The 21,527-nt window shown below is 30.1% G+C and overlaps 1 protein-coding gene across 4 annotated transcripts in view; it reads right to left on the bottom strand.

Moving 5' to 3' along the window:
• LOC111039515 (calponin homology domain-containing protein DDB_G0272472-like) overlaps nucleotides 1-21,527 on the bottom strand; it is a 47,864-nt gene that overhangs the window by 8,178 nt on the left and 18,159 nt on the right. For all 4 annotated transcript variants that reach the window (XM_022323056.1, XM_022323058.1, XM_022323059.1 and 1 more), the window contains exons 6-13: nucleotides 8,402-8,566; nucleotides 7,953-8,285; nucleotides 7,321-7,506; nucleotides 7,150-7,254; nucleotides 6,088-6,501; nucleotides 4,200-4,394; nucleotides 3,901-4,073; nucleotides 40-117 (exon numbers count right to left, since the gene is read on the bottom strand). In XM_022323056.1, the coding sequence (XP_022178748.1) occupies nucleotides 40-117; nucleotides 3,901-4,073; nucleotides 4,200-4,394; nucleotides 6,088-6,501; nucleotides 7,150-7,254; nucleotides 7,321-7,506; nucleotides 7,953-8,285; nucleotides 8,402-8,566 (1,649 nt within the window). The remainder of the gene's footprint in view (nucleotides 1-39; nucleotides 118-3,900; nucleotides 4,074-4,199; nucleotides 4,395-6,087; nucleotides 6,502-7,149; nucleotides 7,255-7,320; nucleotides 7,507-7,952; nucleotides 8,286-8,401; nucleotides 8,567-21,527) is intronic.

The raw sequence follows: 21,527 nt of genomic DNA, 5'->3' as shown, positions 1-21,527 counted from the left end.
AGTAAATTATCTATAAAATAATTGAGTGATGAAACTAACCAAAATTTGTAATTGTTTTTCGTCCCAAATATTATCGAGTTCTTGTTCGTTCAGGTTCTTCCTAATCACAGGAGATTTCTACGAAAAAAAAACCAATAGCAAATAGTGTTATGTTCATATGCTATTATAAAGTACACACAAAAGGCTTTGTTCTATTTAACCGGTCAGTATTGTGTTAACAGGTGTCAATCTAAATAAGGACCCTCGTGTACAATACACATAAATACAAATTTATGAATTCACTTGTAAAAATAGTTGGCAACATGTTTTATTTGCTGGGACACGGCCAAACATTGCCCTAATAATATTCATGGGACCAACGATTTTGGGGATTTCCGTGTGTTAAATCTACAACCACTTATTAGAAATAACTAAATGAGCACAAATAACAAAAACGAATTTAAATTCGGGGTGGAAATTTTAACATTCTGAGAACAGACCAGACTGCAGAACAAAACGTGTACGCCCGATTCGTGTTCTTGGCAACCGGCAAGGCTTCGGAGACACCTTTATGATTATGAACTACCTGACCATCTTTCAACTTAAAATCGTAGAATAGATATTATTTTATTACCATCAGATGTTTGTATTATTTTAAGTTTTATTAATTACCTATATTATATATATAATTAATTACCTACTCGATCAGACCAATCTGCCAAACGTCGTCTCTAATTGTGTATCGATATTACAGTAATTTATAACCTATGCCGGTAAGTGATAACTAAAACGTAAAACAATAAAAATCGATTGATTGCGGGCGAACCGTTCGGTCGGACTGCACTTTCTTGTACGTGGGTACTTACCGGACGCGAATATAAAAGTCGAATGTGAGAAATATGATTAAGTAATAATTCCTTACTTATTTGAAAACTAAGAAAAAAATAAATACGATTTTTGTCAGCGACACGGACACACTCAATATACACAGAAATAGTTGCGCGTGTAGCCAAGTATAAACTGAACTGCGTGGCCAACGGAGCATTCGACGTCGAGTGAACCACCGCGCTGACCAAAATAGGATTTGCCTTCAAATATTATTTTCGTCGTGAAACGCGCAAAGCCAAAATGCGTTGTCCAACGGGTAGGGAAATTAACTGTTAGTAGAGTAGTCATACTATTATTGACCGTTGTATTATGTTCGGTAAACGTGCGTCTGAACAAAGACGCCGATTTTTTGTCCAACATATTTCGTTACTGATTTATCGCGAACGACGTACAAACGGACAGGTGGTGCCGTCCTTATAAGCTCGATTATTGTTTGAAACGAAATATACACAAATGCTCGAATATACGTCGCCACCGGGCAGGGGAAACAAATAAGCGCCACGGCGCGTTTACGCCGTAAACAAACACAAAGCGATTGAAATATTCTTCGTATTTATAAACGAATAAATGTATAAGACAATATTTATATAAATAAATTATTAATATAATACTCGTATGTGACATCATTTAGTAGGAAACGGTTCTCAAATAATAGATTCGTGTTTTAAGTATACCGAAATGCTATAGCCGGACGGTCACTTCACCTCAAATCTACATGTTTATTCTATTATTTATTTTTTTTCTGCGTTTACTGTTTTTGTTTATTATTTCAACTTATTTTACAATATACCGTACAGATTGTCGATTGTAGAATTCCTCTAGTAAATATTTAAAAAAAAACATTCATTGTTTGTGTATATTCGGATATTCCTAGTAGGCATATGTTGTGTGCTCTATGTTTATCCTAATCATCATTTTGATATTTAAAATACTATGACTATATAACTATGTAAACTAGGAAACTAACCGAAGCAAAAACATATGCATTGTTCTAAATTTTTCATTAATATAAATAAACATTATGAGTCTTGGTTAAGAAAAATATATTTTATCAGAAGGATTTAGGTAATAGGTACTGTTAAAATACTCAAAGTAACCAATATATTATAATATATATATTATTATATTAATATAATACCTATTATAAACATATAAATTGTAAACTAACATTGTCAAACAAAGTGTTTAAAAAGGCGCACGTCATGTTTAAAAATTATGACAGGAAACCATGAAAAATGTATTTTAGTTACTCTTGAAACTAATTATTGAAATAGGTACCTAGTCATTTATTTGTCATGTATAAACTATTAAGTAATTATCTTGAGTCAAAAATGTGTCCATTTTTAAAGTACTTATATAATATATTCATTGGATAAATATAAACATTTTTGTAAACAAATTCAATTTTAAGATGGACAATTTTTACTGTATGAAATAACTATTTTGAAGTTACAAATAACAATAACATTAAGACGAAATATGGAAGATGAAGCTATTTTTAACATTAGTAATATACTACGATTGTGTAGTGACTATCAACACAACCGTTAAATGTTTTTCTGACATATAAATACCATAAAATAACATTTTTATTTTTTATTTTATAGTATTACATACACGATAAAAAAAAACCGCAAACTATTCAGCGATTCAGCCAGATTGTTTTTACTTATTAGATGCAAAAATACAAAATAAATTGTATTTAATTTATGCAATTTATTTACAGTTATTAATTTGATATTAATACTGAAACTGAAATTGAAAATGTACTAAAAAGTTAAAACAAGGTAATAAAGATAACAAGGATAATAGTTGTTTTATAGGTAGGTAAACGAAACTTTTTAGAAAATATATTTATTTTTCTTTCAAAACGAACTAAATGTGTATTTCCCTACTTCCCAGTTTCCCACAATGTATTTTCGTTATAACTTCTAGTTACACACATTTTTCATACTTTTAAGTACCTATATAAAATATTTTTAATTTGCAGCTGATTATGCTGTCGACTCACTGGCTATTGTGTTCTAGTTTTGGACTGATATCTATTAACAGGTTTGGTATTAGTCTGTATAGTCATACGGGTAATATCGGATAATATGTTAAATTTCTTGATTAACATTTTTAGCCAATTTGTCACTGCATGTACTAATGTATAATATTGTATGGAGGATAACAATGTATATTTATTTTTTAATGTGCTAAACAATATCAACACCTACCTTTACTATAATTTAGAGTAACCTGTATGGCTGTGATGGATACAAGTTAGAAATTAAATTACTAGTCAAATACTATTATTAGATATTTACAAAACTGAACATTAACGATAAGTAAAGTTAAAAAGTTACTTTGATTCTAACTTTTTAACTTAACTAGTTACTTTTCGATTTTTATTAACTAAACTAATAACTTAATAAATTTATTTTTTAATTAACAAAATTATTTTTCATTTGAAGAAGTAAGTTAAGTTAATTTATTTTGTTTTTAATTGCATTATATTTCACTATTTCAATCTATTTCATGTGAAAAATATGTACCGAAAATTGTTTAAAGTTAAACATTGTATATTATTCCAATCTAACTTATAAGGGAATACCATATAAGGTATAAATAATGAAGTCTATAATTTAGTTTTAGGCTGGTTAAAAAAAGTACGCCAATGTTGTTCAAAAAAATTAACTATTTTTAGTTTAATAAAAAATTTAAAAAAGTGAGTATTAACTTTTAACTTAATACACACTTTTATTTAACTTTTAACTTAACTGAGTTAACCAATTGTTGAATCAACTTTTAACTTTTTGATATTAATGCATATTAACTTGACTTAACTGAGGTAAAAAAAAATTAACCAGCCTTAGATATTTATAACTTGCATAGAAATATGTGAATTTAACAAAAATTAGGTAGTACATATCAAACAATGCCCCAACTTTGATTTAATTTTAAGTTATTAGTTTTTTCTTTTAAATTTTACATTATCATTTATGTTTTAATGTGTATTTAGTATTTACAAACATAATATTATTGTAGTACCTGTGCTCTTTGTTTTTCAACTTGGTTAACAAGTGAAGCGCTACTTGTAGTATTAATTGAAGCAGGAGATTTGTTTCCTTGTTCCATTCCATGAAGGATGACTGATGCGCCTAAAAATTTGTTAAGAAGTGCACGGGCTTCAATGTCTTCATTGGTATCACCACTTTCTACAACTATAATATTTGACAAAAATAATTACAGATTAGCATTGATATTTTTTAAGTAATCAATACATATATCATATAATATTAATATGGTTATAAATATATTTAAAATTTTTATTATTAATCATTGTTTACCTAGATCAGCATTTCGCATTCTGGTTAAGACATCTTGCACACCAGTCACTCTTGAATTGTTGTCAAGAAAGGATGTAGCAGTTCCACTGTTTTTTGTTGTATTCACTTTAGTAGTTACTGTTTTTTCTTCAACTTGTCGAGAGCTACTAGACACATCCGATTTAGCAGTTCTATTCTGTTTCAAACTAGATGAAACTGAAATATAAAAGAATTCATTAGGTTAAGTTAGGTTTACATTTATTATTTACTATAAAGCATTAAAGCATAATATTGTCTTACTAGTAGACAAAAATAACTCCAAAACATTTTAATATAATACTTTTTTTTTGTTTTTAATAAAACCATAAAGGTTTACCTATTTTCTAATATTTTAAAGAAAGTTTATTTCTTACTATAATTGTGTTAATGATAACTTTTGATTGTCAACAGCCAAGTACAGTCCAATATATAATTTTTAATTTATAAAACAATTATTATTTTAATTATTATAATTTATAATCTATCAATATCTGAATGTCTATTAATTAATCATTTATTTTATACATTTTATAAAAAATCAAAAACTAAAATTCACATGCTACTGTAACAATTAATTACTCAAATATGACATTATTCAGTTTAATATTTCAATTAAATAACCACTGTATAATAAATAGCAATCAGATTGATAAGAATATTAAAAATATATAAAATATTCTATAGAGTATGATTATAAATTTAAAAAGAACCATAAAGAATTATTAATTAGCTAATTAGAGAAAACATCTACACTTTACAGTAACTTGGTACCTATGTCCAACGAACATTGTACATTTTATTATAAGTAATGCAGAAAAAAGTATATGATAATATCGTATTTCCATCAGGGGCGCACCCAGAATTTTTTTTTTGGGGGGGGGGGCTAAATTCAAAAAATTTTAATATTAATAGGTAGTATTTATTTTGAAATATGTACAGAAATCTTAAAGCTTGTTTACAACCTTATAAAGTTGAGACGCCTTGGTCCTTTTTTCCCCATTATTGAGAGTACTTCTGAAGTTTAAACATCGATTTCTCTGTGAATATGAAGCATAGCGGTTTGAGATAAACTAAATTGTATCGATAGAAATGTATAATCTAGACGTTTCTGGTATCCTACACAGTACACAGTTTCAACTAACGACGTCGCGACGATAATAATAAACAACAGAGGTTTCTCCCGGGGCCCGGAATGACAGGTATAAATATAATATAATATTATGACATTATGTTATACCTAATGTTTAAATTTCGATAGTTGATATTTATTTTTATTATAATTTAAAGTCAAATGTCAATTGTCAATAAACCTAATAAAATATGTTTTGGGGCTAACCTAACCCCCTTGGGTGCGCCCTTGTTTTATGCTATTTTTTACATTTTTAAAAAATAATAACTCATTTCCAAATGTATAAGTAATTGTGTAGCTTGTACTGTAACTATCAGAAAATCATACTTATATAATATTATATTTTACTATAATATATTATTAATTGGTCCTTAAAATGTATTAAAAATAATTAAATAATTAAGTAATGTACAATTTAGTAGTTTTACCACCTAAAAAAAAAAGAAACTTATATTACATGATAAACATTAAAATGTAATTAATTTAAAATCAAATTAAAGTTGGAAATGGTTAAATCAAAATTGAAGGGACTGTCCATAAATGTATAGGAATTATTGGGTGATAATACAATAATAGAAAATTCTAGGGACCAGGAAAAAGTTTGAGGTACTGACACTTTGGAGCTAAAAAAGTTCAAGTTACTTAAGTTATTATTACCTAGTTCGGCTGTACTTGAAAAGTAAACTTAAGTTAAGCAACCTAAGTTGAATTAACATCACTGCCTAATAGATAATAAATTACCAGTGGCTTGTTGAAATTTATGTTGAAGCGCCTTGATTGAATCTCCGCGCACCAAACTCGATCTCGGAGTGGACTGTGGCGATTCTTCAGGTTTTTCATATCCATTTAATTCTTTGGATGAACGTCTGCTGTCTTGATTAAAACTTTCTTGGCTAAACCTTTTCTGAATATTTTCAAATTTGTCATTGGTTCGACTCCTTTTTACTACTTTGTTTCCGTCAACTCGATCATTGTCACTGAGCTCTTCGGTTATTTCAGTAATTTGGGGACCAGTGTCTTTGCCGATAGCTGTTGTGACTGTAGTAACTTTAGCAATGCCTTTTTTGGAATCTAAATTATCTGGGCTCTGATAGGTGTAATGTCCTCGAGTAAGTTTTCCTGATGGTTCTTGTTCATTCACAGAAGACAATTCACCTATAACAAATCAAATATCATGTTTTTATGTGGATCTCTATTGTAATTTTACAGCATACCCCAGAATTATAAAATTATATTAAAATTAAATATATTTCTAATAATGGTTTAAAGTTTAAACCATGAAATGCAAAACTTGAATTATAGTTAAGTCTGACAAAAAATTGTGTACCTGATAAAATCAAATTATGTTCCCATTGTATTTGTGTAATTTGAAAAATTATAAGAGCTACGATAAAAAGAAAAAACACTATGGGCCATGTGTACGAAAATATTAGAAAACTAAAAACTAGGCCAATATTCAAGACACAGTCCCAAGAAGGTTTCATTTAAAAATATATGATGCACTAAGTTGAACGAAATAATATAGTAGTCTTAGCACTTGCCGTTGCCATACACAAATAACGGCTTTTGAAGTGCTTCGAGTTTTTTTGTGTTTTAATTACGTTTTGGACGTAGTCCAACTTGAATTATTTTGTTTTATTTTCACCTAGCCTAACGCTCAATCACGTGTCATTGTTACATAACATAAAATATATAATATAAGCTCGCCATTTCTCACAATAGTTTTATTGCAAAATTTAATTTAATAAGACTACGCAATTAAATAAATAAGTTGAAAATATATGGTCATGTGTCGGTGCTAACCTTTCAAGAAATCTTGTGTGACTGAAACGTTTCCAGATCCATCGGACCGCATAACACTCTTTGATTGAAATACTGTCGATTGACTTTTACTTTTAACTATAGTTTCTGAAACATTTTAAAAGTTTATGAATTATTTAAAAATAATCATCCACTTTAATTTTATTAAAATACCATTGTTTTGATCATCTTCTGTTTTTTTAATGATCGAACGCAACGCAGTAATTTCGTTGGGGTCTGTGAATCCATTTTCTTCAAAAGTTGAATACAAACCCTCATCTTTAGTATCAAGTATAAAACTATCTCGGAATTTTGCTTTTGGTTTTTGTCTAGGTTGTAAGTCTAGCTTGGAACTCTCTTCTAAAATAAACATAATATATTAATTATTTAATAAGGATACAATAAAACACTTTAACACAAAATAGTTTTGAACTTTTAACCTATACACCGATACATATTAATTATAATTTATTTTTACTAGTTCCATAATGAAAAAGTGTTGATAGGCCTGTGTTGTACTTCAAGTGAACAAAATAGAATAATAATTATATTTCCTGATCATGATATATAAACTTAAACAATTATAAAAGCGTTGTATAAAAAGTAGGTAACCTAATACGTAGACAGCACTCAACAACACGCGATTCGACATTCAACATTTGTTTGGAGTTTTGAACATTTTGATGTAATGATTTAAATTAACAATAACTGCTAATATACGTCAATTTATGAAGCTTTATAAATTATAATATTGTACCCATATACTCTGCAGTAAAACATGAAGATAAACACTATAAACAACTTACTTGCGTGTTTTTCGTGCTTGAGCACCAGATCCTTTAGTTGTGGGGATACCGGCGGTTCTGGCATGTCGTCGTAAATAGGTTCGTCTTCGTTTTTGCCGATGCTCTGCAATGCTTTCAGCCCGAAAAGCGGTTTGCCCTTGTGGTCGGTGATCAATTGATCGACGCCCCCTTTTTGATCGGACCCTGTTTGGTACACAGTGCTTGACGACTCTTGTACCGTATACGTGTTCTCGGATTGTAGCGCTTTCAGACCGAACGATTTATGTTTTTGATCAGAAACCTGAGTGTGGCGCGATTCAGCTTCGCAGCGGGCAGTTGACGACGAATCGTTAGCTGGAGAAGAAACAACAAGTCTCAATAACAAAAATGCGCAACGTAGGAGTATAGATAGATCATTGATCTGGGAAACGCGTAAGTAAACAGCGAGGTTCGCATAATATTTTACTCACCACTTCCAACCAATTGAGTGGCGTTGTTTTTCCTGAGAGCTCTCAATCCGAACAACGGTCTACCATTGTCGTCAGTGGGGCCTACGCCGTAGCTGGACGTAATCAAATCGGTAACGTTTTGTTCTTGATAAAGATTAGTGCTGCTGTTGACTTGTTCACTTTTTACTGCAAAAATTAAAATAAAGGCATAATTAAAATAATAAGTTATGATACAATAACAAACCTACCCAAATAAAAAATAAAACATACAACTCTTTTTTTAAAATTTTGTGTAAACCTTAATTGTAAAATAAAATGTTTTGAGTCATTTTTAAAATATAATCAAATTAAATAATGATATTATTATTTTATTTTATTATTATTATAACAACAAACAGTTAAAAATAATACGTATCACACCAGGCATAATAAGCAACATTCGTGTTGTCAAGTTTGCGGACTACAAGAAAATACGGGGCGCTCTTATTACATTCAAAAATATATTATATCATGTTAGTTTTTCTTGTTTTTGGTTTATCGTAATAACTAATAAGTAATATTTTTATTTTTTAAGTGCAAACCTCTTCAAGGGAGGAAATATAAATTTTGGTTTTTAGCTTCACGCCACAAAGAATACTACCATTTGTATTGTTACTATAGGTACTTTCTACTAGAATATAATCGTCAATAACATTACGACACGTTCATTTATGTTATAATTATTACGGTGTATACTATACTAGTTGCCTCCCATCCTTATCGTAAATAAATAGGTTGGTGTACTCTAGTTGTCTCCAATGATCAGGTATTTCATAATTATGTACGAATACGAATTGCCTTCCAAAAATATTCACACTATTTGCCTACCAATAGGTAGGTAGAGTTAAATAGTAGTTCATAAACTTCACAAAAATATGGTGCCTCGTAAATATATAAATTTATATACGTATGCATCATAATATATAATGTGTTACAATTGTAATAAATAAGTTTAAGTTTACCTCTATATTTTAATATAATATAGTGACGCGGTGTCTGGCTTCAGACACAGATGTGATCTGACTGTCAGCACCGTTCGGTGCCACTAGTTCCCTGATGGGTGACCACTCGGATTCTCTCAGTGGTAAATCCTTGCCACACATACAAGTGTTCCAAGCCAACTGTACCCTCCCCCCACAGTTAATAACCTACGAAAAAACTACCCAACGGCCTATGTTGCTGCGGGTTAATTAATTATAAAAAATGTATATTTTATAAATTAATATACTTAATAAGACATAATAAAGGATTTTATGGATGTATAGATATTTTTCTGTTGTATAATAGTAAGCAAGTGGTTTCATTTTAATTCTAGGAAGAACTTCATACTGAAATGATTAGGAATATTGTAATAATAAAATTAAACACTGTTTTTTAGATACTTAAAATCATTTAGTACGATTAAAAACCATCAGTCTTGTGCCTCATCAAACGGATGCGCCGGACGCATTTCGGATTTACTTTGGACACGGCATTATAGGTACATATCATATTCATATTTTATACAAATAATGCACTCATATTAAAAATTAGTACTATAATAAATAATTGGTCAAAAAATCACATTTATAACATTTTATTATAATTATAAGTGTATTTATAAAATGTTTGAATTATTTAGGAACCATTCATACATTTATTACAACATTTACCTGCCCACTGTTAGGCAACTATTTCCAGACCCTTTTCTTTTAAGATAAAATTTAGGATAAACCGGAAAATCGTATATAGTTAGTACATAATTCATGTAAAAACTATAGACCTTTTTGACTTCGGGAGGTACCTAGTATGCGCCTAATTATTATATGTTAAAACCCTTAGGTAAATTATTATTTGTTCAATCTAATAACATACAAATTGAAAAGTTAGTTATTTAATATTTTATTGTGATTGTTATTGTTATTTATAACATATTTATGTTTATACCTATGCATTGCCATTTAGGCATACATTTTAAACAATAAAAATGTTGGCGCCATGCAATGATTCATTCACATCTAGTGTTTGCAACTATACATACTAGTCTTAATATTATATATAACTAGTATCATATAGTATGTAAAAGTCAGAGTTATCGACTTTAAACATAATATTAACTGTTTCACCTAGATAGTAGATACCCTTAAAGAGATTTCGTTGAGACAAGAGACGTACATTCGTATTTGCTTAATATTATGATAGCACGTTAAAACAAATGTATAATAGATACCGACTACCGAGATAATTGACACGTCTTGAAACATGATTTTGGCAAACTTTTTGACTGAATACCATACGTTTGAATAAAGATGGATTAAGATTTTCGGAAGTGTTGTCAATTCATTGTCTTTAATTACGTCACTATTTTTTTTTTTATGTCCCACGAATATTTATTTTTTGGATGTGGCCATTGCTGTATGGGAAAAATAAATTTCTTAATATCACTAAATTTAATAGGATCTAATTTTTGAAGACCAAAAATATTGGTAACAACTGGTATTACTTGATGAGAACAAATTTCTAAATTCATATAGGATTATGTCAATGATAGCCACCGCACGGTTGGTGATGTGCGTATCGAATGCGTTATCGTTGTATATTACTTATTATATCTAGGTACTATGGGAAAGCATCAAATCTGTATAGGCAGTGTCAAAGAACTGTTACGTGACGGTTTTTTTTCCTAATTTCCATATCAATTATGTTACGCAACTGCAATTTCCGATCTTGGTAACAAACATTTGGGAGCGTAAAAAAGTAATTCAACTACAATAAAAAAAGCTCTAATACAAGATCGTCATTTTTATTGGCCAATATTAAAATATTAAAATGAATTTTATGTATAAAAAATAAATAAATCACGAGACTTATAAAAAGCAGGATTTACTCTATACACCGACTCATATCATGTTCCGTATATTTATTTATTTAATACATGGGCAATAAAATATTGGTAACAAGTTACTAATAAATTGAATATATATTCAACTCAAAGCGACACAGCTCGGTGCAGTGAAAGCCCTGTTTAAGGTTTTTTGTACACATAAATAACATAGCTACTTTCAATGAAATGTAATGTTGAGTTGGTTATTGCTTATTGTCATAATAAATTAGAGATTATAATTAAAGAAACTAATTAGTATGAACGTTAAATGGGTATATTTTACTTTGATAAATTTATGGGAGAATAATATTGAGATGGACGGATACTAATGCTGATATATTTAGGTTAAGGTTAAGAAAAGGTTTTTTTGGTTGGAAACGAATCAATTTGGAACTAGCCATTGTAAGTTTCACTTACTGTTTACATAAACTATCTTAGAAATAATTACGTCAACAATTCATAAACCGAAACAAAAAGTATTTTAAACTTAAAAAAAATGGCCAAAATGTCAAATAAAGGATTAAAACTATATTCATACAATTAAATTCGTAAAACATTATATGTTTTAAATCTAAATTCTAAAATGTATACTTTTGAATTGTAATATAATATTTCTATTCAAAACAAAAGTTATAAATTCTTTGTTTTGTCCAATACACATCACATTATATAATGATTATTGATTAGAGATTATCAATAAACACGGTACATGCAAATGGTACAGATCGACTTTGTGTGTAATTGTTTATAAATACGTTGGTACATATACGAATATACCTATTATTAAAAACTTTATCAATTGTCTAAATCTAAGAAGTAGGAATATTTGACATATATATGCTTCTATGACCCATCGACCCATTGTTAGAAAATAAACTAAACCAATTCAGAGCAATAAACAATAAATACACTTTAATTTAGAAAAAAGTATTTTAAACACACGTGGGTACCTACAATACATATAAACGCCAAGGTGACTGACAAATATTTATAACGAACAGTGTTATAGTTATGGGCTTATGGCCTACATAGGTATCGCCACTTTTAGGTTACTGCAGTATTATGTGCGTGCGAGATGATATTTTGTATGAGTTTTTTTTTAATGTGATAGGGAATATTTTTATTATTCGCAGGAAATGACCAACGGAAATACGGTTACGGACTACAAAATAATTGACTGGTGCGCGTGTGATTTAGGTGTGTCACCCATATAATGTACCTACCTATAAGTTATGTGTATCCATAATTTATTTTCAAAATATTCTCCCAGATGCTTGCATTATTCAATTTAAGACTATAACATTCAAGGTATGAGAGTTGTTGGAAGATAATTTGCTACTAACAACCTATTGTTATTTGTAACGGGAGTGGAGTGTCTAATTGAATACCTATAATATTATATAGATGCATCAAAATCTAAAATAATACATGCAAATATAAAATAATATGGTGTAAGGTAGTGTATAAGAGAGTTTCATTAATTTAGGAAATAAAAATATAATCATTTTTGACCAACATTTGTAGATAGGTAATTAATATCTAATATTATATTTAACAATTACCAATATATATAGTACGTGTTTTACCTTTGTATATTAATTACCTACCTAGTAAGTAAAATAAATACAATTTATGCTTATTTGCTAATATCGTATAAGTCGTTTAAATGTGCATTGTAACACAGAAGTACGGATTATGTAGTTTCTCGTAGTATAAAAAAGAGAAAAAAAGTGAATTAAAATGAGAAAATTGAAAACATTACAGTCTGGTAGATTGGTTATGGTACAGAAGCGCGAAAGTCAAAGTGATTATAGACTAATTGATACCGGTGCAGAAATGTTAAATACACCTATATTATTTATACACATTGAAATATTAATTCAATACGTTTGAATATGGTAACATATGCTATATTTTTAAGCATATAAGATCACTAAATATTATAAGTAAGTATATAATATAAGTACTCAGTTAAAAAATTATTAAGTTTGTTAATTTTAATTAGAAAAATTTTTAAACACTGCTAAGAAAAAAATTGGCACGACTTTCGGCAATACTTCGAGTCCGAGCCTAATAGCCTTCAAGGGTTATTTTAATCACAGTTCCTAGATTTACGGACAAGAGTATAAATTTGTAGCTTGCACCCACATCGAAGTTTCGATTTATTAAAAACCACATCATTACTTAAAACACACACTTATATCGTCATTATTTAGTAGAATAAGTTCATACATACAACAATATACAGTTTGTTTATGGTGGAAAAACGTGATGTCATTTATTATTACCGATACGAAAAAGTGTCTGGCAATGGGCCCGTCACGAATTATCACCACTGGCACAATTTTTAGTTAAAATTAAAACGCACGTATTACCCATATTCACTTAATCAGTAAACTAGGATGTGTTATAACTTATACATTTTATAATATTGGTTCTGGTTGTTGAAGTCTGAGATAGAAATATTTAGAACATTTCATTGGTGCAAACACTGCAAACAAATATGTTTAAATAATGCCTACTACACTACTACAGTACCTATTACTTACATAATTATTTGTAGGTAACTATAAACTAATAATAAACTTATAAACATGTATGGTTGTGTAGATTGTAGTTATTATCACTTGACACTTCAATCTAATAAACACACCAAAACACATAATAAAAGGTACATTATACATAATATACTTATTTGTTTTCACATACCTACTTGATATGTTATTTCAAATATAATAATTTATAAATATATACATAATAAATAAATGCCTAAACATATTAATTTCATTTTTGAAAACGTTTACAAAAGAAGAAATTATTAAATAATTAAAAATTGTAAATTATAATTACATTATTAAATAATGTTTGAGTGATATATAACATAAAATACATGTTAAGCTATTTAAAAAACAACTTAATTACTCAAAGATTTGTTTTATAGAAAATTAATAATTATATTTTATAGTTTTAAAGTATTACGGTAAATTTTTTAAAATATATTTTCTCCTCATCGACATAATAAAAGTGATTAAACTAGGTGTTAAGTATATCTTTATAGGCCGTTTAAGATTTAAGATGTACAGGTTACTCAACGCCGTGCAGAAATTGGTCTCCAGAGTGATGCTCGCATGTTTAATGTTTAACCCCAAAAATCAGCGGTTCACCATAGGAAGAATTACAGTTAACGCTCTCAGTCTGCATAATTGTATAAATATCGAAATCAAAAATATATATCTATCATGAAAACATACATTTCTTAAAATTGAAAATAATGTACATTCATTTCCACTTGGGCGCTAGTTGCGATTCTCGTAGGTCGGAATTAAGGATAAACATTGGGCATCAAAAATAATGTTTCGTTGAGTAACCTGTATATCTTAAATTGTGGACATACTATAGGGGTAGCTAAGTAACTATGGGCTAGCTAATAATGTATTATGAAAAATATTATGAAATTAAATAATTACATGTGTTATCATTGCTTATTAATTATTTGTTAACTTGTATTAGCATATAATAAGTAAATAAGTACTAATAACTAACAAATACGCATATTATCACAACACAATAAGTATATTCAACTAAATAAATACAAATTATCGGTGTAAATTTGTTGTTTTGAATAGTACGTATTATACCTTCCTACATTTTATACCATTACTTTTTGTCAAATAATATTTAATTAGTAATTACTACATAAGTTATAGACACTTAAATTTATTAATTTTACAAGTCCTTAACATTAATTTTAATGATTGTAAAACGGTTTATGTCTTTCTACTTCAGGTGCCAAGTACAACAACTTATAACATAATAGTCGTTGACACTCGTTGTTAATCACTTAGCCGCATCTACCTTCCGGGTACATTTATTGTTAAGTATATAGATAATAGTGTTTGATCTCGTTGTTTGAATATTAATTAGGCACGTTTAAATAATAATGTAATTTTCAACCGGATAATTCAATAATTTGTGTGTACTTATTGTGAATGACAATAACTTAATTAATAATTAACTTTGATTGCCTATTTAACAACATCGTGGCGTGCTGAATGCTGATGTTGTCTGTGTAATATAACTTTATCAAAGTTAGAATTTGCATGAAAGCATCATAGATTGTCGGAATTTTTGATTTAAATTACAAATGATAAGTTATAGGACCAAGTTTCAACGTAAAGCGTAACAATTTATATCTTATATTAAACCGAAGTCTTATAACGAAAAATATACGGATGAAAAAGCTGTAAACAAAAACAATCAAGTCGAAGGGCACATTCAATTTCAAATACACAATTGAATTTTAAATAATCATAGAAAGTAAAATCTCGCCGGAACGAATTAACTACGTATTATAAGTTTACCGTTCCGGAACAATATGACGTGTTAATTTGTACGAAATATGTTTTTATTTAGTAAAAATTAGTAAAAAAAAAAAAGTACACCTCGAGTTAAAACCAGTGGCTATATAAATTACTAGTTAAAATATAAGCAAAAGTTCGTAAGAATTTAGCAGGTGACCTTTATACGATTTCAATTATAAAAATGACATAATTAATTTAATTAACTTTCTAATAGGATCCTTTCAAAATATTGTAGTTACGTTAATAATCTGTTCGGATAAAATTATTAGTGCGAAATAATAAAATATACAACTTCAATTCATCAAAATGTTCTGAAATATAAACTCTACGTAATTATTCATATATTCCACTTTCAAGTTATAGGGACCTACCAGCTACCACAAAATAGGTTTTTGTAATCAAATTCGTACCTATATTATATATAATTTTCAGATTATTAGAGATACTTTTTACTAATTACATTTGCATTTAGATTTAGAGCACATACAAATAACATCATAATTAGGTACTCAAATTGTTTAAAAGGTGTACTTAAATTGATAAAGCATTAAAGAACAAATTCATCTCTTGACATTCATTAAAATGTTAGTATGCTTAATATAAGAACGACTTATAGTCATTGAACCTTTAATTCACTAATCAAATACTTATGCTCGGAAAATAATAAATGTTACACTATAATGGATATTGGATATATACTATAGATACAGAAACACCATAAAAGCATGTTTTTTATTTTATTTTTAGGTAATGCGTTTAGATTTATAACAACGTATATTATTTATATAGATTAAAGTACTATAGAATAAAGATAATTTTATAAATAAAATTAAAGTTTAAATATAGGTAAATTATAAAAATATATTTTTTGTTAAGGTGTAGTCTGTTAATATTACATTTTGAGATTGATTGATCTTATGAAAATCATTGTAATATCCATTACTCACTCCAAAATCTATTCTTTTTTTCAGAACGTTTTATGGAGTAAGTAACTACTATTCTATCGATTTTTTATCTTTCCAACATGAAACAAAATAAGTTAACATTTTGTAAAGCTGATACCAGGTCGACAGGCGGCGGGGCATAGATCATTTTATGCTCTACGACCCAGGCAAATACTCAGCGTTATAAGTTATAATATACGAATTTAATAGTATAATTGAACAGTTGATATAAACAAATATAAATAATAATAATGTATAAAAGTATTATGTTAGACGTAAAGGTTTTTTCGATACCTACCTCCACGTAAAATTATTTAACAAATATTATCTATATAAATAAAAAACCAACCTATTACAAATAATATTTTCATCCTAAAATACAAAATTGAAATATTTGGTCAGTTAATTATAACATTGAGCACTAGAGCACCAGTAGGTGTTAATATATTTGCCTTAGCCATATCAAATATATAAATAATATACAGTATACAGTAGGTACAAATAAGTTAATATGACAGGTATAAGGCATTTTGTTCTATTGATATTAGTCATTAAAACAACGTAATTTGTATTTGTTTGAATTCAAAACGCAATACCTGGAGGGTATACTCGAAAAACTATTAAAAAGTTAGCATTTTTCGACACCACATTAATGCATAACATCGGTCAGCGGATATTTGGATGTTCGAAATTATGTTAAGTCTTAGGTACGTAACTACCTGGCTAGAGGCTACTTATGCATAACACATTATTATTGTTATTGCAATAATTATATAGGTGACAAATATCTCCTAGACAAATGTGGCATAATATAATGTAAGCCTTTTCGTTTCGAAATCAATTATATTAGAACAGGCACTTTTAAAAATCATAAGTAGGAGGCACCTGCGCTAAACACATACGGCATACCTACCTATTAAATTATACCTACAATCTATCTACATGATATACACGCGTCACCACGTCATGATGTAAAATGTTAAGACCGGTAGGTTGACATTAAGAGTGTTTTTGGCCGTTAAAAATACTCCTAGCCCAATGCCCTAACGGCAGCCGATCGAAATGATGACCGGCATTATAGAGCATCCGATTATATTTTATAAATAGAACCGCGCGTATCAATCGAAACAGCCGCACCACCGATACCGGCTCTCTACCTACCCGCCTCACACTGCGACCTAGTGGTTGTTGCCGTGCTCCGTCCAGATGAACCGATATTATGTAAAGGTCGTAACGATCGATCAGGAAATCGATATGGCTCTGCCCGGTGGATAACGACATATATTATGGTTTTTCGTAAGGTTTTCCAGATACTACTAGGTACCCGAGATCTGAGTACGCGCACGATACCGCGCGGCGGTATAGCGTATTTAACAACAATAATAAAACACGACATTGAGACAATACTTAATTGTACCAACCTACATAATTTATGTACATACAACACGTCAACATAATAATATTCAGTAGTCTGTACGTACCTATAAATACCTGTTGGACGCAATTGTTGGCGATACCTAGACCCTATTCCCGCGCCGTTCGTATAGTAGACTTCTCTTCGTCACTTTGACTGCGATGTCCGATCGCTCGTCGTCGGACGTGCGGAAATCCACACGGTATTAATTCGTTTTCACCAACGGCGGATAAAGAGATTGAAAACGGAAAAAAACTAGTGAGGTGTCGACGACGAAGCGATATAAAATTATTATCTATCTGAATATCAGACGGACGCGACGGCGGCGGTGACGTGTGCGTACGTGCGGTCCGGTGCCGTGTGACGGATTGCCTGCCGCATGTGGCATGTTGGACGTCCTAACCGGGAAGACCTCCTAACCGCATCACGCGCGCCAGTCCCTCCTACCCCCTCCGGCTACGAACAAACCTACGGCCCCGCGGCGCGGTGCGTGGGGGGAGGGGGGTTGGCCTGTACGGACGGCCGCCGCCGTTTAGGTATATCGTATCTCATCGTATATAATAATATTATTATAATAATGATGATAATAATGACGCCGATAAAATTATATTATTATTTTTATTATTATTATATCGTACGCTGTACACGTCCTCTTCGTTGTCGTCGTCGTCGTCGTCGTCGCCGGCCGATAACCCGATAACACTAAAACCTCATACTCCGGGACGGACACAAGACGTGTGTGTACCTAATAACTAATAACTATTATAGGTATACACAAGATGTACTATATAAATACTCGGCACAATGTTAAACGGTGGTCTCCATACCCATTGCACGCGCGTGTGTACGGTTTTACTCAAACAGGTTGTTCGCACGCCAGACGTATGCATGTCTGTAATAATACCGACGATCGTCGGCACATTTTTCATTTGTACCTACATATCATATTATAAGCACACAGGTCCGTCGGTGGTCGATTACAGTATTTACAATATATTTACACCTGGGTGTAAGGTAATAAATCGACTCGTGTGTAGTCGTGTGTCTGTGTACAGAAAATATAATATGACAATATTTACATTTTAACAATTGAACGTCCAAATCGGGCGAGACAGGTCATCTAAAGGCGCAGACTTATAATATTGCATCATAATAAACATCGAATAAAGGAATAGCACTGTCGTCGTTGTTGAACTAAATCTACAACTCACGTGTCATCATAATTTTCTCAGTTATTGGCAAACGGACAGATTATAATGTATAAATAAGCCCTAAAATATTATAATACACTATACGCCAATACAATACTACCATGTAATACATAATATTTGAAATACACACGTCCATAAACGGTCTGTTCAAGTTTTAGCCAAGCCGGAGCTGCACGATGGCCCGACGAGCATAAACTATTTCTGTATATAGTACATATTGTGGTATACGGACATGTGTGTAGATTTTTATGGGCTGTATTTACAGTTTTGATTTATGTGAAAAAAATGCAGTCGGGTGGCAATTATAATACTTGGGCATGTTTGTTGTAGTTGTTGATTATACGGCCTGGGACGAGTGATGGTGCGAAACGATATAATGACCGGTGATCGAATGGTAGGTAAGTAGTACTACTGGTACCCACCTATTATGCTATTATGGACACGTATAGGCAGAAATTTAAAAAACGTTTGGCGCGCGCCGCCGCGGTTGGTGGCACATTGGAGCCGCTGTGAGATATTCAATACGACTTGCGTATATTATTATCATTAGGTAGGTACCACTAAATTACCTACGAGTCTTCCAACGAGCGAGAATGACCGAATTGTTGGAACGTGTGATGGTGCCTATTTGATCTCACTATGATGCGTACGTGTTCAAATGACGTCGGCGGCCACTGATCGCGGGCAAATTATTACTATAAGTAATTATCAAAATAATTATTAATCGTTTTTGTAGTTTTATTCCACACGATATTAGGCATTATAAAGGTGCCAGTGCTGGAAATAGCAATTATTATAATATCCTAATTTTAGTTTTGTTGCTATTCAGAAAGCCAATATTCAGCTTATCATTCAAATTATTTTTAAGCCACTTGTTAGGTACCTATATACCTACCTATGTATAATTTAATTGGTAATATAAGCTAAATCTATAAAGTGATACATATATAATACATCATTATTATAGTGTTACACAAAATAGTACGACGTATCCCCGAAAATAAATGTGGTGTATCGACGTATACAGTGTACCGTACGAACTAAAAAATATAGGTACAATTATTATTATTATTATTATTACTCGTATTATTTTATATTATAAACCACGTTTTTAATTAAATTAGTCTTAAAAATAGGTATTAGCTAACCTATGTATTAATTCAATAATAATTATAAACTAATATTTTTACCCTAGTATGTAGATGAACCTCCACAACTAAAGAAATGCAGAGCTATATTTTTTCTATATTACTCGGATTTGTATTTCGTGGAAAACGGAGGCAGTCAAATATGTCAGTATATGTCACCGTGTGGAGTGTTTCCTACTCCGGCAAGCTGTTTTCAGTAGAATAAATAAATAATTTCAACAACTTGAAATGCATTCAATTCTAAACAGACTGCTTAAATTATAAAAACAGCAAGCTAGGAAGATTTAAAGCTTTCGGCTGCCGGCTGGCTGCAACAATTTCTCATTTGATTTTCCGTAAATTAATGGTTGGATATACCTACATATAAATGTACTGTAATTAAATTTCAAAAAGATCCCGGAAGCCAATGAAATAAAATAATCTCTAAATATGTTATATTTGTAATAATCAAATAGGTATCAATTGTTTAAATTGCAGAATTCTACCGGGCCTCGGCACACCAACTTCAGTATTTTTATATTTTTGAATATGTGGTGCCTCCGTTTTACTAACACCGAGAATCCTCGCCCGTCCTCCGGTGATAGGAAAATAATGCTACAACTCACAAGATCAAAAGTGATTTTTATTGTATGTTTTCGAAACATCATACTATATACTATACGGTATACTGATACAAGACTTAAATTTTTAAATAGTTCGTTAAACTAATTTCCAATAAAATAAACTTGGTGATGGTAGAAATATTATCTACTTAAAATATTGTTATCTGCAGGCGAATTATTTTTTGGCATGGTCGTTATTATTTTAAATATACATTTAATCACGTCATGTTTGCTCAATTTTTTTTTAACATTTTAACATTTATTACTTGTCCTTGTAATTTTCTAATTTAGTGCCTATAATTATATTTGAGTACAAAAACTATGTATAGATTTAATTATTGTAATTTGTAACATATATTAGATGCCTAACTATATAGGTGACTATACTTAGTACTTATTAAATGTACCTTCCTTCACATTGGTTGTCTGTATTAATTTTCAGTTTATTCTCAACATGGTGAATAATTAAAATATAACAAAATATGTTGTCTTAAATTATGATGATGATAACATGCCTATTTGTATTTGTTCGAAGTATTTACTATGAGTAGAAATGTAAAAGTAG

Source organism: Myzus persicae, unplaced genomic scaffold (genome assembly GCF_001856785.1).
Source record: "Myzus persicae strain clone G006 unplaced genomic scaffold, MPER_G0061.0, whole genome shotgun sequence".
Taxonomy (NCBI): Eukaryota; Metazoa; Arthropoda; class Insecta; order Hemiptera; family Aphididae; genus Myzus; species Myzus persicae.
The sequence above is the reverse complement of the archived record's forward strand: the minus strand, read 5'-3'. Positions and strand labels throughout refer to the sequence as shown.